This window comes from Paralichthys olivaceus, chromosome 8, assembly GCF_024713975.1.
Source record: "Paralichthys olivaceus isolate ysfri-2021 chromosome 8, ASM2471397v2, whole genome shotgun sequence".
NCBI lineage: Eukaryota > Metazoa > Chordata > Actinopteri > Pleuronectiformes > Paralichthyidae > Paralichthys > Paralichthys olivaceus.
In genome coordinates this window covers 15566843-15584131 of record NC_091100.1, presented here as the reverse complement: position 1 = coordinate 15584131, position 17289 = coordinate 15566843, and the positions used below count along the sequence as shown (strand labels likewise).

Here is a 17289-nt window from a genome sequence, read left to right as displayed (position 1 = left end):
TATTTCATTATTTGTAAAACTATTCTAAAGAATAATTTAAGATGATCCACATTCCTTCTTAATGCAGGCGACAGGCTGATCTTCTAAAATTACATGCACTCTAAAATTATGACTTTATTCTCATAACATTATGACTTTATTCTTAGATTTCTTTTCCCTTTAAGTGGCACTTAATCTCCATTGTGTGATACCGTACATTACAACCTTATAGGTTTAGATGGAACTAAACTCAACTGTGACATTAGTCCGATATTCCGTCCATCACACATTTGTGGTTCACAGAAACAAGAGCTCAGTGATGTGTTTATTATCCTTCTCTTGAACAAATGACTCCTCTTCCCTTGCTGCTTTCCATACATTTTACATTTGCAGTATCCTATACAGCAAAACATCAGTACTTTCTTCAAACATGTAAAACAGATTAATACAACAACTAAAATAATTTTCTTAAAATAATATATCAAAGTGGGGTAAAACATGATCAAATAGATAAAAGATAATGAAATCGAGGCAAGGGAGTAGAACATTTTAAATTCAACATATTTTTCATAATTTATACAGTTGTAATTTATTCAAAATAAATTTCCAAAATGCATTCTTTTTCAAATTAAGAGGTTTTTTTTTTACTTGACATTACTAACTTAACCTACAACTTATTGTATATAGGCTAAACTATTAATAGGCTATCATAAACAAAAGCTTGTGTTTTGAAATGAAAATACATTTTCATGAGTTTGTCCCACTTGTAATCTAATGTCTCTGAGGAACCTACACTAAACAAGTTCATGTTATTACTGTTTACTTTAAAAGTAGTGTGGTATTTTCTTAATTTCGATTCAGTTATAATGGCTGCATATTTACATTTTGGCAGCAGTTTTGTCAAACCAGCTTTGTTGTTCAAAACCTCAAGTCAGGACTGTTCTGTTTGACAGTAATCCCCCCTGCATTCAACGAAAAATAAATATTAACCTTTAATCTGCTTTGGCATCCATTGATCTGTGTAGACGTCATATTGTACAATTAATCTTTAGAAGGCCGTGTAACATCTGAGGAAAGACTAACAACCCAATATAATTTTAGAAAAAGTCCTGATTTATATGATTTATAATAAACCTTCCTGGGCAGCCCATGACCCACTTTAACTTTAGGCTAAATCAATATTTGGAGTGTACACAGAGAACTATCCTCTAGTGGGTCACATAACCACAATCATGCACGTACACTTACACAAACACAGAGTTTAGTTTTGTTCATTTAACTGAGTGAAAGCCAGACTCTCTGATTTTCTGTTTGGAGGCAACAACTTGGAGATGCAAAATATGACTTTTTTTGGTCTGTCAATTTTTGTTCTTGCTTCATTCTGCCTCCTTTCTACCTGCAGCAAGCCGGTAGGTAAGTTTAAAAGAGGTAAACGTCTGTGCTTTGTTGAACATGTGTACAATGATTATCATGAGTTAACTAGTAATGAAAAAAACATTGTTTCTATCATAATCATAATCAGAAATACTTTATTGATCCCAGGGGGAAATTGTGTTTATTATAAATTATAGCACATTTCAAATCAGCTATTACAAAGTGTTTCATTAATTGGACGATTAAAAACAAGGTTACAAAACATCAAAGAAAAGAAGAAAATTACTGTAATTTAAACACTAATTATATAATACAAAATCTCAAATCAAAGACAGCAGATAATAACAAAAGAAACAAATAATAGAAAATCTGTGTCAACTGTGCCAAAGACATTTGAGGGGCCTTTCTTATTTTGTTTTCTTCTTTATACAACCCATTCTGGGATTCAGTTTGACATTTTCTTAAATTTAATTTTACAATTCCATTCCATTAAGAAAGGGCCACAGTATGACTGCTATTTGAAAGAACTAAACAGTTTGTTCACTGGTTCATGATTGTACACTGTTACCTTCTTATCAGGTGTCCACTTACGGAACATGGACAGTTTCATCCGCGCTGTGCAGCAAGTTGAGGACTCTGACCCTGGCATGTCCCCTCTGGCTCTGGTCAGGGCCCTGCGGAGGACTGCTGGCCATGATGATGCAATGACAATCCATTTCCTGGGTGCGTCAAATAATCTCAGTGATGCTGAAGTCCTTGAGACAACAATGCTTAATGCCTCGCGCTTCAGCTTTTTTGATAAGGCCATCCATCATATTGTGACAGACTATGGAGAGGAACGTGGGGTGGTTCTTGCTCCAGATGGCACCACAGTGGCACTTGCACCATTACTGCTGGGAATCGAGTCAGGACTGAGGGCAAAGATTGAGGGTAAGCCAGCTAATGGCATCTTCCCTCTTACCTTGGCCAGGACACTGGGCCTGTCCTTCCTCAGCCTCCAGGACTTCCCACCACGTTATCGCATGGGGCCAAGTGGGTGCTGGGACAATGTGGAGCACCCTAAGGTGTTCAGTCTGTCTCGGCTTCCCACTCTGGCCACTGATGCTATGATTAATGGTGGCATGGATGGAGTTGTACTGGGCATGAACCTCAGCAATCAAAGTGAATCTGAAAAGCCAAAAGCCCTCAGTAAGATCTTGAAAGGATACTATAGTTTTACTTTGCATGAGGGGCAGGGCCTTGATGCTGTGACCAGCCACATTAGCCCGAAGCGACGGGAGATATCTAGAGCCTTTCTGGAAGCACTTGATTTACACAGCCAGGTGATGGAGACACTGGCATTGGTCTGGAAGCTGGAGAAGACAGAATGGATTGCCTGGGACACTGGAGTGGGGCAAGCGGTGAAGGATGGATTGAAGGCATTTGTGCACATATACTGGGGTTAGTGATCAGAAAAGTATTCTAGAAGTTGGAGCCTGTGGATTTATTTAATAATCTATATTATTGCTGAATAATCCCGTCAATTACCTAATCGATTAATTTATGCAGCTGTCCATAGAATAGTTAAAGAACTAAATGTAAAATAGTATTTGGTATTCAAAGCTGTATTTTCATTGACTATGGTGGCTGGATATTTTAGCCTCCTACAATTTCAAACTGATTGAGTCAAAAAGAAAACATTTGTTGATGCTTTTTTTTTCTTTTTGACACAAAAATATGTAATAAAACTTTTTGATTATCATTCCCTTAACAGGCATAAAAACTACCTCAGTTTGTAGTATGACACCCAGAACAACACTTCTATCTGTGGCAAAATGCCAAAATAAACCACCAGAGGTCAGCAGTGTCTTAACCCTCATCCTCTCTCCTCTCCTCAGACTGCCCTCAAATCATCCGTCGTTGTCAGTGGGGGGCAAAATCCCTCCAGGATACCCCCATCCCACTGTCTTTGCCCCTTCACTTCCTGTATGTGCACCACACCTACGAGCCATCCTCACCCTGTATGTCCTTCCCACAGTGCTCTCGTGACATGAGAGCCATGCAGAGGTTCCACCAGGAGGACCGTGGCTGGAGCGACATCGGATACAAGTAACCCAAAACTATACATAGCTGAGTGATTGATTGGTAGGTAGTTAGGTTTGTAAGTAGGTCAGTAGTTAGGTTGGTTGGTTGGTTATTTTGTTGGTAGACAGGTAGGTAAGTCAGTAGGTAGGTAGGTATGTAGTTAAGTTGGTAGGTAGGCAGGTAGACATGCTGGTTGGTTGGCTATTTGGTTGGTAGGCAGGTAAGTAATTATAATTTGGTTGGTAGGTAGGAAGACAGGCTGATTGGTTGGTTGGTAGGTAAATAGGTAGGCAGGTAAGTTAGTAATAATATGTTTATAGGTAGGTAGGTAGACAGGCTGGTTGGTTGGTTGGTTGGTGAGTTATTTGGTTGGTAGGCAGGTAAGTAATAATAGGTAGGTAGGTAGGTAAGTTAGTAATAATAGGTAGGTAGGTAGGTAGGTAGGTAGGTAGGTAAGTTAGTAATAATAGGTAGGTAGGTAGACAGGCTGGTTGGTTGGTGAGTTATTTGGTTAGTAAGCAGGTAAGTAATAATAGGTAGGTAGGTAGGTAAGTTAGTAATAATAGGTTGGTTGGTAGGCAGGTAGGACGGTAGGTTGATTACATACATCTGAAGATAGGAGGCAATTACTCCAGCTTACAATAAAAACTGGAGACAGGGGGAAAAAAAGTCTGATTTAACTCTAATGCTGCTGATTAACTTACATTCATGCACCTATGCATGTTGTCATTTTTGAAAATATATTGTACTTTAAATGTGCATGACTTTATTTGTAACATCATTTTTTGTGCATTAATGTTGCTGAGTTTAATGTTTTGTGTTTGTATTTGTTTTTTGCTGCTCTGTCTCTGTGCCCTCAGCTTTGTGGTGGGCTCTGACGGCTACGTATATGAAGGAAGAGGTTGGAAATACCTCGGCACACACACCAGGGGCCACAATAGCCTCGGGTATGGAGTGTCAATCATTGGTAACTACACCGCCACCCTTCCCTCTCGCCACGCCATGGACCTATTGCGTCATCGTCTGGTCCATTGTGCAGTAAATGGAGGAGGATTGTCTGCCAACTTCACCATCCATGGCCACAGGCAGGTGGTTAACACTTCCTGTCCTGGAGATGCCTTCTTCTCTGAAATAAGAAGCTGGGAACACTTCAGGTTCTGACAGGAGTCCCACTGCCACATGAGTCGCCTTACACATCATCACATTATCAATGCTTCTTCAGGGAAGGAACTGTTTGATTTGGTTAAGTTTTGAAATTGTTTCACTACATGAAATGGACATTCAATCCTCCAAACTTTGGACTAATTTATAATTTGTATGTAGATGAGTTGAGAGCCATCTATTCCAGTGCAGGATTAATTAAAATCAAATGGATCTCCCTGGTCACACCTCAAATGTGGGGCACCGATGATATAATAGAGAGACTAAGGCACTGAGCTCAGGTCTGAGATGAATTAACATCCAACTCACTTGAATGTACAGAGATCCTAAGGATGTTAGATGGGGTGAACATCTTGATTCAACAGCTGTTATTTACCTTGTTAGACGGATCACTATTTAAAGGTCCAGTGTGTAAGATTTAGGTGAAAGGGAACTATTGGCAGAACTTTAATGTAGAATAATTCTCATGATGTTTTCACTAGTTCATTTCATCTAAATTGTATGAATTGTAGTTTTCTTTAGCCCAGAAAAGGCCCTTTATATTTAAATACTTTATATTTACATCGAGGGGACCCTCTCTACGGAGGCCGCCATGTTTTTTACAGTCCAGACTGGACCAACTAAACATCTTTTGAGTTTTTATGACAATTAAAGGCTACCACAGGTTCTTTTTCATGTTTGGAAGGAGAGGGTGAGGTGCAACATGCAATTTCAACACTAGGTATCACAAAATTCTACACACTGTACCTTTAAAGCTTTGAGTTTTTGAATCATGGTGAGTATTATGAGACATATATGTGTTTTTCCCTAAGCAAACAAAACATAAATAGATGGATTTCTGATATACTGCAAACTGGAGGTTTTAGTTGATAAATATCCTGAATTATGAGGGACATATTCATGTAAATCATCTTTTTTCTCCTTGAAACAATAAAGAGTCTGTCACATGTAATAAATGAGATTGTTTTGGTCATTTGAATCTTTCATCAAACAGGACTGGTTGTCAATAAAAGTGCATGATACATTTTTTTACAATTTGTTCCACTGAATCAGAATCAGTGTACCAACAACCATCAAAACGCAAACAGACATAAATGTTACACAATATTTTAGCCTATAGCTAACCCAGGCTACCTTACACACAGATACTGAAAGAACCTGTTTACTCTGCAGAGTTCACTGTAACATGGGAGGACGCAATGGATGAAATACTGGGGTGGAGCCTCAGAAAATAAAACCTCATGGTTTAACAAGAGAGGCCAACTTTATGACACAAACAGCCTGTGGCTCCAGCTAAAGACAAAGATCATATGATTTGTTTGATATATGTCAACATGATGTAAAAGAAAGAAAGTGAGGGCTAGGTAATTTTTGTAGATATGTACTGTTCTGTCTAATAGAAATATTCTAATGTCCTTCACAGCTCCCTAAAATTCAGCCTGGCGTGTTTCACATCCTTACCTCTTATACTTTGTATTTCAGGCCAAACCCATAGACTCACACCCTATTGTCTTGTGTCCCCTCTGGTTCTGCTTGTCTACGTCTGTTCCTGTGTCCTGCATGTTAGAAATGTTTCTTTCTCAAGTGCTGAAGACAAAATAGATCTTATTTTATACCTGTTAGATACACCTCTGTGTACCGCTGTGCCTCTTGTGTGCGTAATGGGATATTAACAATAATTATATTGTATAATGTCATTACCAACCCCCACATGAACTCATAACAATAATGAAAGTGTAAGATCGAGGCATCTCTTCTGAGGTCTGAATTTCAAAAAACTCCCATGTTTACAATTAAATTACACTCAGACTGAATGTGAAAGAAGTGACAGTACCGAAACATGTTTGCTGCAGTTTTCAGTATCTGACCAATAACATGATATAACATAATTTATGAGTAATATAGTGAACAGTACTATAGTAATATAGTGAATAATTTTGTGAATAACATAATGTCTATGGAGGAATAAAAATGAGCCGGTGGTAAATAGTCTGACATGATATAACACTTTTCTAGTCTTGATGACCACTTGAATACACATTACAGAACATCTGTGAGGAGAAGTTTGTCTATCACACATCAGACACACACACTGATTGGTTGAGCATGTGTATCAACATTACTCACTACTGCACAGGCTCTTGCTCTCACTGAACGAGATGACAGTATTCGAATCTGCGAAATGATAACCTCATTTCCTAATGGTGGGAGAAAGTGGAGATGTGTCGTCTATATTTAACCGTACTGTAGTTCGGAGTGAGGTATAATTATCCTGACTTGCCTGAAATAACAGGGAGTTTCCTGATGAACGGCATGCACCATGCATCCTGTGCTTTCTGGAAGAGGCATTAACTGCTGGGCCTGAATTCTGACCTGAAACATGAGGCTGTAGACCATTAAAGAGGAGAGGAACATTTCAAAATAATGTCTCCTCTTTGCTTTGCACTTTTCTCACGGACATAACTGAGCTCAGATCATTATGTGATTAGGACTATTTTCTCATACTTCTAAAATTCAGCTCCAGAGAAATATCCTCTTGTCTCAGCCAGATCCTTGTGTAAGAGCTTAAGATGCTCTTAATGATGACACACTTGCCAAATGTAAAGTCAATAAGTTAGCAAGATATTTGTTCCACTTACAGACAGACGTTTGTGGAATCACTACAAGATGAGTTATTTAATTATATAAAACTGACAGAACAGAACAAAATAAAGGACAGGACTTGTGCTGAACTTGATCATGAAATTCATTTGTGTGAGTCTGTCTGTCCTGAAGTAATCTTCAAATAAGATTCAATATATTATTACAATTTTGATTCTAAGACCCTAGAACTTCTGAGCATATAAGAACTTATTGTACTTGTAATACTTCCATACTGCAGACTGAGCAGAAAAAAATGGTTGTTACTGTCAGTGGAGCCCATTTCCTAGAAATCAGCTGCTCTCGCCTCACTGTGAGCTCAGCAACCTCCTGTAGATGAAATACGGAACTGCAGTAAAGTTAAGCAGTGAAACTGAAAGTAAACAGAAACATATAAATAGAGCTGCTCTGCTGGTTCAACCCGACAGACAGAACAGACTGTACCAAACCTGCCACCTTCCAGCATCAACAGGACCATCAGAGGAGAAACAAGAACAATGTGTGAGTTGTTTACCTGCTCATTTAACTTCCTTAGATAGAAATATTACTACTTCACCTAAATACAACTGATTGTTATTAAACAAGCATCTTTAAATTCTAGTTTTGTAGCTATGTATCCTCATGTGCATTGTTGTTGCTCTCCTTTGTGACAATGTGTTTGATATGTGACTGTCACATTGTGCAGCTTATGGACAGATACGTTTGGTTGAGACCAGTGGAGCTTCAGGGGCAACTTCTCAGCAGGACAACCTGGGATACTCAGGTAGTTCACTGCAGTGGAGAAACACATTTGATCACTGATTCGATCACCAATTAAAAAAAAAAGAGCAAAAAGAGATCATTGCACCGACAGGCCAAAAGGTGCCTTTGTTGCTTGAATGCAATAATCAAGTGTCTTTTCTTTCTCTCTCCAAGGTGTAAAAGCATCACACAAAATGGCAGAGATAGACAGTGGGAGAATGAGTAAATACAAGAGCAAAATCAATAAAGTTGGACAGAGCTACGGAATCGAACCGGCTCTCATTGCTGCCATCATCTCGAGAGAGTCCAGGGCTGGAAATCAACTGAAAGACGGCTGGGGAGACTGGAACCCACAGAGGCAGGCGTACAACGCCTGGGGACTGATGCAGGTTATAACAGCTACTATGGTTTTACACACGTCCTTCTAGTAGAACTTCATATTACAATACAATAATGCCTTTTTTCTAGGTTGATGTTAATCCCAACGGTGGTGGACACACTGCTGTAGGTGGATGGGACAGTGAGGATCACCTCCGCCAAGCCACTGGGATCTTGGTTACATTTATTGAGCGAATAAGAACCAAGTTTCCTGGCTGGAGCAAAGAGAAGCAGCTGAAAGGTTTGTTTCACAGAATTTGTGTAATTGTATTTTGACTTCGCTCTTAGTTTAACTTTGTTTTCATGTATATTTGTGCCTGCAGGAGGGATAGCAGCCTACAACATGGGGGATAAAAATGTGCATTCCTATGAGGGAGTGGATGAAAACACAACAGGACGAGACTACTCCAATGATGTCACAGCCAGAGCTCAGTGGTACAGAGACAATGGGTACAGCGGCTGAAGCTGATGAGTCTTCTACAAATCAGGAATGAAACATCGTAGTGTGTGTACTGTGTCATAACCTGAGCTAAATAAACGTGATGCAAAGTGAAACTACAATGCCTGTGTATTGAGTTAATCCTTGTTAGTGATCAGGATTCTGGATTTAGATCAGGGTTTCCCAATCTTTCCAGTGCCCCCTCAAAATAACGATATCAGAGACTCAGGAACCAGTCACCCCTAGACTAGAGCTGTTTGGCAGAAAAGTATAAATCTCTGTGCAAATTTTGTATCATTGTATCACATGATGCTATAAATCAACCTGCTGCATCCGACACTACAATTTTTTAGATTGTTTTAATATGTATTTGAATTATGGAAATCGTTTCCTGACCCCTCCTGTGTGGGTCACTGCCTCAGGGTACAGTGGTTTGGAAACGGCTGATTTAAATAATTAACATCATTTCGATATTTATTGTTTCAAATGCCTGTCTGTGTTAAAGCTTCAATTCTACAAGGTTTGGGCTGCAGAGAGTAAAACTCTTACATGTAAACCTTAGAGTTGTGCTCTCACATGAGCACTGAATACAGAGAAGAAGAACCATGACGCAGCATTTCACTGGAAATCTCTTATCTTATTCCTATCGTCTCTGGGCCCTTCCACAGACAATAGGAGCTCGAAAAAAATAAGCCTTCCACTCCCTTACTTGACCTTCTTAATTCTGCTCAATTGCTGGACGCCTATCATGATTGTGCTATTTGATCCCAGACACTCAACAATACAGCCAAGATAGCTTTATAGTGTTGATTTGCCATGACTTCATATGATACCAAATACATAAAACAGGTCTGTCCTAAATGTCTGACTATGGGAAAGTGTGAAAAACTGAAATTCCTGTAATAATGAATGTGATACTTTTCACTTCCATTCACCAAGCCTTCAGATTCAGTGGCTGACATTCATCATTTTCTCAGCTCTTGATTTGCTGCTAAATAAAAAATAAAAAATCACCAATAACCATAAACAACCTTTTACATAAATAGTAAAACATAAAAAGAGAACAGTAGCACAACTCCATTTTTTACAAGTGAACAAGTAAGTTAACCAAGTTTTGTCTGAAATAAGGTAAGAAGAGCATTGTTCTTTCCTCAGTGAGCTAAAAGAAGTCTAAAATAGAAACTACTATCACTTTTGGATGAAAGATTTGACTTCAATAATACAACACAGTCAGTGGCTTTCTGTCCCGAAGGCACTCCCACAGCTTATTGGAGGAGGCTGGAGACGTTGACTGAGTCAGTGGTAGGTGCAGTGGAGCTCCTGGTGCTGCCGCAGCTCTATTTTGTGCTGGAAGCTGTAGAGGCAGCGCGGGCAGCAGTAGGGACGGTTGTCCTTGTGCTTGCGGCAGTGGGTGATGAGGTTGGAGCTCTGGCTGAACGCCTTCCCACATATCTCACACACATGGGGCTTCTCTCCTGGGACAAGAATACACAGGATGTTTAAACTACAGAGCAGTTGATGAAATGATACGACCTTTGGAATGGCCTTCAGACAGTGCAAGCAAACTGCAGCATAGAGTTTCAGCTTCTAGCAATGGTATTAGACAGAGAGGAATTCTGTAACCAGTTCTTTAAAATGTATTTATCGATAGATCATCAGATCTGTCCAAGTTATTAAAAGCCAGCAATACTGGCTGCATTTTTAGATTAAATTCAACTTTGTTGTATTGGAATGATTAGAAATACTCTTGTGAGCATGTATGCTGATGATTTTGTGTCACGCGTAGTCTCAGCAGCTTCCTACTACAGAGTTCTGTGTATGATGTGTCACGTGATATCAAAAACTACATATAGCAAGCTTATAGAAAGTTGAAGTTGCTTATAATGATGCTATGAGAGCATCACTGAAGAGGCCTAGATGTGCCTGTGTGAGTGAAGGAGGCTCTACTTTACAATCTACCTCTAAGAAATCTCACGTTTACTAATTTGCCAGCTAAATGACATACCTTATTTACTGGTAGTTCAGTTACTTGTATTATACTAATATTATACATACCGTTACTTTTTTCCAAATGGCACATTTAGAAACACAAATATATGGAATCTACATTGACATGAGGATATCTTTCATCCGCGAGGCTCAACCCGATGGGTGTTGAATGTTTTGTTTAGAAACAACTTGAATTGTTTCCAACATTTTAGGAAATAACAATTTGTTTCGGTGGCTGATTATGTTTACATGCAGGGTCGGGCTATGTGTATGCGCTGGAAGCACTGGTGATGTAAAGAGAATGAAGCCGCACTTCTCTTGAATCATTTTATATAAAATGATGTCAGCTGTGGTCTTTGACATGTTAAACATAAACCCACCGGTGTGAATGAAGGTGTGTTTCTTCAAGTCAGACTTCTGGTGGAACCTCTTGCCACAGTACAGGCAGGGATATGGCCGGGTGTCCGAGTGTATGAGCAGATGAGTGGAGAGGGTGGAGGAGCGCTTGAACACTTTCCCGCACACGGCACAGCCAAACGTCCGCTCCTAGAACAACGGACACTGTGGTAATGGATTCACAAATGTTGCACATTGTACTTGCCGGGGGGGGGGGCACTGGCTTATGAAATCTGATTAGCCTCTGAAGTACCCCTGTCCTGTCACTTACAAACAATATTAACAATAAATATCAAAGTTTGTTTAAACTTTATTTGCAAAACTTTTTTTTTGAAAAAGGGGCAGTTTTCAAAATATGTTCAATGCTGTGGGGTTTTACTTGAAGCTATAGAGCTAACAGTAAACAAGAAATGACTTAAACTTGCGCCTTACTGAATGAGGACCTGTGCATGGATGTCAGACATATAAGTGGCCCCTCTGTGTAAATTGTGGCCCTTTATGGCCCCTGACTTAGAAAAATCCTAGATCTGCCACTGATTCGTGCATTAAATTGCCTGAAGATGAAACAGGAAAATACAGCACAAGTGGAAATGATGATGCTGACCTTGCCCCTGCATGGGGACTGCACAGTATCTGTCCGACTGGACGTGATGTGTGCTGCGGACAGATTTGCTGCGCTTCCAAGACTCCTGCATACGTGGGTCTTCAGACTGGACACACAGGAAAATATCTGCAGGGAGATTAACACAAGTTTAATGGTGAAAAACTAAAGAGATGATGGCAGACTTCAGGAGAAGATAAGGTTGGGAAAGAAAGATTACATTCCTTTACACTACAATAATTTAAAATGCTTCCTGTTTTTTGGCTGTACTGCGGCTGTTCTGCCCTGTTTCCTTCCTGTGTTTCCTTCCTGTTTGTGTGGTGAGACGTGATCATTGGTTCAGTCTCCTCCCACCACACCACTGTGACCACACATCAGACTATACTCACTGACCTGCTTCAGAATGTAAAGGTACAGCTTGTAGAAAGTTGTGATATCTAGTGTTGAAGTGTCATGTTGCAGCTGAACAGCCCTCACCTCACTCTCTCCTTCCAAACATGAAAAAGAACCTGTGGCAGCCTTTAGTTGTCAAAATTTTTTAAAGGTGTTTAGTTTGTCCAGTCTGGTCTAATGTAAAAAACATGGCTGCCTCCGTAGAGAGGACCCCCTCGATGTAAATATAAAGTATTTAAATATAAAGGGCCTTTTCTGGGGTAAAGAAAACTACAGTTCATATAATTTAGATGAAATGAAAGAGTGAATCTTACACACTGGACCTTTAAGGACTAGGCTGAACACTACTTCTCTGCCAGAATGTCATCTTCCTCAGTGGTTTCTACACGGCCAACCTCTGCTTCTCCTACTGTTAGTTTGAGATACTTACCATTGGTGCCTCCTGCCTGGATCCTTACTTGCTTTGTTTCACCTCTGCCTTAGGATCCTTTCAAGCCCTTAGCCTCCTCTCAGCCACACTACTCCCTTGATTCCTCTCCTTACATCTGAACTTATTCTAGAAACCCCCTGACTCATTTCAGTGACGCATCTGTCCCTGGATTCCTCTTCGCCCCCAGTTTGCTTTCCTGGATTTCTTTGTTATTTAGTCAGTAATGCCTTGTACTAGTTTCTGTACAGCACTCACCTCTTGTATCAAACACTTTTTGAAACTTGCACACTGTGTTTGTTGTTATGTTCTGCCCATTGTGTTCAGTACTTTTGGTAAATCCCAACACAATTTGTGCAAGTGTGGACAGCAATGTTTACAGAACCTTAAGGTTTTAGACATTTAATGATGACACTCAAATCATGTTTTGAAAGTTTTGTCTTTGGAAACTGCTAAATGTCATTTTAGTTTTTTAGCCATGCTCCTGGAACGACCTTGGGGTGGATGACAGTGTTGGTCTGCAACACCTCACCAACTATTGGATGGATTGCCATGAAATGTGTTGCTCAAACTTGCTTCTCCTTAAGAACGATCTGTCCCCTATCTTTCCCTCTAGCACCACCCTCAGGTCAAACTTTCAATTTGTTCAATACTTGGGTTGATGTCCACATAACCTGCAAAAATGAAACCTATCACTTCCCATTAACTGCAAGTGTACTTTATATTTAGCTGCAATAATCACTTAAAACCTTTTCTATATAAATCATGGAGCAGTGTCTTGTGTCTTAATTCTTCAGAGTTGTGAACAAATAAATATGCAGTAATGAGGGATTGATCATACCTTGCTACAGAATGGACACTCCTGCCTCGGAGCACTGGTCTTGGAGCAGCCTCTGCTCCTGGTGTCCTTCAGGTTCTGAGGCTGCTGAGTCAAGTTTCCCAGACTTGCTGAAGATTTGTCAGGATATCCTGAGCTCACATGAGGTTTGGACCGAGAAGTTGGTGTCAGAGCGTCAGAGTTCACTCTTTCCACAGGGCTAAAAGTATTTGAGCTAAAAGGCTCAGCAGGTCCACAGTCTGAGAGGAAAGACATAAGATTCTCAAAATGTGGAGTCATACACATTTTAATCATTTTCACAATCTCAGTCCTCACTTCTACTTTCAAGCCATCTCTGCATTTACTGTAAATATTTGTTTTTTCTGTCTCTGGAAATCCTTTGAGACATTCTTCAGAAAAAAGTCAAAAATTATTTATTATTATAAATTAGAATTATGTGATGATATGATAGCATCATATTACTAATTAAAGCAAAAGTCATCATGAACATGAAAACCTTCGTGTGATAAGAGCTACCAAAAATGACAGAAACCATCCATAAAGGTTCAGGGTGTAAGATTTTGTTGAAAGGGATCTATTGGGAGAAATTTCATATCTTAGTGATGTTTTCACTATTGTGTAAATATCAAAACTGTACAAATTGTTGTTTTCGTTATCCTAGAATGGGCCCTTTATATTTAGATACTTTATATTAACATCTGAAACATGTTTTTTACAGTAACCCAAACTGGACAAACTAAACATCTTTTGAGTTTTTATGACAACTGAAGGTTACCACAGGTTCTCGCTCATGTGGAGGAGCCAGGTATATGATTTGTACTGCAGCCAGCCACCAGGTGGCAACTGAAACGCTTTGGCTTTAATTTTGGGGAGCTGTCATATCGTCAATCTTTATTAACAGTCTACAAAAACAAACTATCAAAATGAAATATCTCTGTCACCCACCATAAGATTTGGGACTCACTGGCTGAAGGTGTCCTCTCTCATGTGAGTGACTGACAGCAGGAAGGTCCGGCTGCAGTAAAGTGATGGACCCTGTGTTATCATCGGGTGACTTTGCTGTGGAGTCCTTCAGAATCGTCTCCAAGGAGGACCCCAACTTCTTTTGTAACTGGTTGAATTTCACAGGGGTTGATCTGGGGCTTCGTGCTGCAGGCCGAGGGTGGTGCAGCCCTCCTCGCTTCACCAAGAAGGAACGAGGCATCGTTCAGAGGGAAGTAGGACGTGCTCTTCACCAGATATGAAAAAATGTATACAAATGGTAAAAAATGAAAATGAAAAGAATGATAGTGTTAATGAAGGCAATAAAATAATGTTTCGTTTGGCAGAGCCTGTTGTTATAGAAAGACAGCTGAAGAAATTCCCATTTTTCTGAATCATATTATTTTTATTATTATTGTTATCATTATTATTATTATTATTACTATCCATATCACTTATCCTTTGAGGGTCACAGTTGAGCTTGAGCCAATCCCAGCTGACATTGGGCGAGAGGCGGGGTTAACCCTGCACAGATCACCAGCACATCACAGGACATTATTATTATTATTATTATTATGCAACTTCTTTCTCTTATAATGTTGTATTCCACATGTCTCCATGTACTGTTTTTAACTATGCTATCTTAAACTCAATTTATTACTACTACTAATATCAATCATAATTACTATTATTGAACGGTCTTATTTTTCAGACTCATTTTTTCTCATATTATATATATATATTATATACACTCTGCATTGTAATTCCCTTTGTGCTGCATTTTATGAATTAAAGGTGCTATATAAATAAACTTTATTTTTTTAATAATTATTATAATCATAACAACAGAATAGTGTTTCTCTCCAAACATTAGTATATATGTGCTTTGATGTGCTGTAGCTGAAGGCAGACACTACAAGGATGAATCGAAGTGTTGCACAAGATGCTTAAGTTGCCCAGAAGAGGGCAGCAGAACTGTACATTTGATACTTGGTTTCCTGCTTGAATGTAAATACTTGTTTAACATGCATGACTTGTTGCAACGGTTAAAATGGCCTCTCTGGGATTAAAGGCTGCAGAGACTCTGGCAGCTGGAGTCTGATTGAAACTGACCAAAATATTTTGTCACTGTTACTCGAGAAGAATGGAAACTTTTATGGTTTAAGTCTATTTTGTTAATTACCTCCACCAAGAAGGTTCTCTGTCTGCAGCCGCTTGTTTGCAGGATTACATCAAAAATACTCAACAGGTTTCCATGAAATTCTGTGAAGGGGCAACATGACCAAGGGAAGAGCCCATTACATTTTAGTGTGAATCTGGATCAAGGGGCAGATCCAGTAATTTATTTCTACGTCTTTAGCATTGTGAGATTTGAGGGCATTTTGTTGATTTCACGGAATGAGTGAATCTCGATGAAAACATTCAGACATGTTTAAGGGGTTGGTATCAATGAGGTTGTGCAGTTAAGGACGTAAATAAAAATCTGGATTTAGTGAATTTAAATGTGCTGTTAAAGGGGCTGTAGTTCTTCAGCTGCCTCATGGTAACAAATACTCTTGGTATCTGCTCACATTGTGTTCTTTTTTAACCCTCTAACCCAGGATGACAGTCCACAGAGAAAAGGGGTTTCTGTATAATAACACCAAAACATGGTGCATGTTTTTTTCCCCCCTCTATGTCCTGTGATCCTGGGTTAGAGAGGCTCAAAAATAAAACAATACATGCAAAGGTAAAACCAAAATAACAAAATAGACGCAAACCATAACCATCCGTACCAGTTATAACGTGACCTAAGCTGACACATCAACGTATCATGTTTTTAAAGACTGTTCGATTTGTGATTTTTTTGTGTACAGACTGCAAAAATACACGTTTACATAAATTCTGTAAAACTGTAAAATGTACTTAACACTTTTTTAAAATGCCACGTGAGTATATTACCAAAGAGAAAAATACTTTTTTGAACCTTTAACTCTAAAACTGCATACGAACAATTGTGTTAATTAATTTGTTTATCTAACAGTTCCGAAACAGCAGTATACAGGAAGTATATGAACATAGAAAAAAATAATGTTTACTCTGGGTTACCTAAGTAAAGTGTTAAATAATAATGTTTATGATAATAATAATAATTCAACCAAAGCTGCCCTGTAAAGCTCTCTAGTAGTGTAAATATATTGTAGATCAATAGAAGACATTATGATAACTGACTGAGCCACTTTTATTTCTTTAGAAATAATTGAACACAACTTGTTATTTTACAATACGCTTACAAAGAAACAAACATTTCCAGGAAAATGGAAAAAAAAGCATTGTTTGATCAGGGGTTACCAAATTTCACTGTTTTTCACATAATAATAATAATAATAATAATAATAATAATAAATGTATGTGTATATCCATAAAGCGAAGAAGTACTGTGTGGCTCATGAAGATTGTTTTCAGAAATAAAAGTGTAATACTTACAGTTTTCACATTCCTCCGGTGCTTCTTAAAGTCACATCCGACCTTCACACTGGTAATTTGACAAAGGTAAGAAACGTTCTATCAACCTAAAAAAGACGAGATGGAATCAGTGTGTCACATATAGTATGAAGCCAGCCTGTTCTGAGCTGGACCGAGAGTCGTTTATGCTGAGAGTCATGAGAGTGAAGCAGGATGAGGAAGTGTTTCAGCTCTGATACCTCGGAGCCGACGCTCTAACCATGCTGCCTCCTCACGCACAAAGTATACAAACACTGCACACTCGTGTAGGAACACAGAGTCTGTCCAGCTCCTGGTGCACGCTGTGGAGCTGCTGCAGAAATGCACAAGCTAATCATCAGACTGACCCAGGTAAGGCACACGCAAGAGGAAGAAGCGACTGTGCTGAAAACTCCTCAGAAAGT

The 17289-nt window shown here is 39.2% G+C and overlaps 3 protein-coding genes across 9 annotated transcripts; 2 read left to right on the top strand and 1 right to left on the bottom strand.

Annotated features, from left to right (window-relative positions):
• Window positions 1-1201: 1201 nt before the first annotated feature.
• Window positions 1202-5605, top strand: LOC109627296 (N-acetylmuramoyl-L-alanine amidase). 3 transcript variants are annotated; one of them, XM_020083784.2, is made up of 4 exons: window positions 1202-1392; window positions 1933-2793; window positions 3231-3441; window positions 4278-5605. In XM_020083784.2, exons 1-4 carry the CDS (start codon window positions 1311-1313, stop codon window positions 4576-4578), a joined length of 1455 nt encoding a protein of 484 aa, XP_019939343.2. In that variant the 5' UTR covers window positions 1202-1310; the 3' UTR covers window positions 4579-5605. The 3 variants fall into 3 exon arrangements, with proteins under 3 accessions (XP_019939343.2, XP_069385599.1, XP_019939344.2); XM_069529498.1 differs by having other exon boundaries at window positions 1213-1392; window positions 3231-3477; window positions 4278-4412; XM_020083785.2 differs by having other exon boundaries at window positions 1226-1388.
• Window positions 5606-7542: 1937 nt separating this feature from the next.
• On the top strand, window positions 7543-8892 carry LOC109627416 (lysozyme g-like). Its single transcript, XM_020083930.2, has 5 exons — window positions 7543-7719; window positions 7904-7981; window positions 8134-8348; window positions 8428-8578; window positions 8661-8892. Exons 1-5 carry the CDS (start codon window positions 7716-7718, stop codon window positions 8798-8800), a joined length of 588 nt encoding a protein of 195 aa, XP_019939489.2. The 5' UTR covers window positions 7543-7715; the 3' UTR covers window positions 8801-8892.
• Window positions 8893-9223: 331 nt separating this feature from the next.
• On the bottom strand, window positions 9224-17266 carry LOC109627355 (zinc finger protein Gfi-1b-like). 5 transcript variants are annotated; one of them, XM_069529501.1, is made up of 7 exons: window positions 17086-17266; window positions 16868-16953; window positions 14366-14926; window positions 13424-13659; window positions 11766-11891; window positions 11146-11311; window positions 9224-10251 (listed from the first exon to the last, which is right to left on the bottom strand). In XM_069529501.1, exons 3-7 carry the CDS (start codon window positions 14622-14624, stop codon window positions 10073-10075), a joined length of 966 nt encoding a protein of 321 aa, XP_069385602.1. In that variant the 5' UTR covers window positions 14625-14926; window positions 16868-16953; window positions 17086-17266; the 3' UTR covers window positions 9224-10072. The 5 variants fall into 5 exon arrangements, with proteins under 5 accessions (XP_069385602.1, XP_069385601.1, XP_069385603.1 ...); XM_069529500.1 differs by having other exon boundaries at window positions 14366-14649; window positions 17086-17258; XM_069529502.1 differs by having other exon boundaries at window positions 16868-16916; window positions 17086-17226.
• Window positions 17267-17289: the final 23 nt, after the last annotated feature.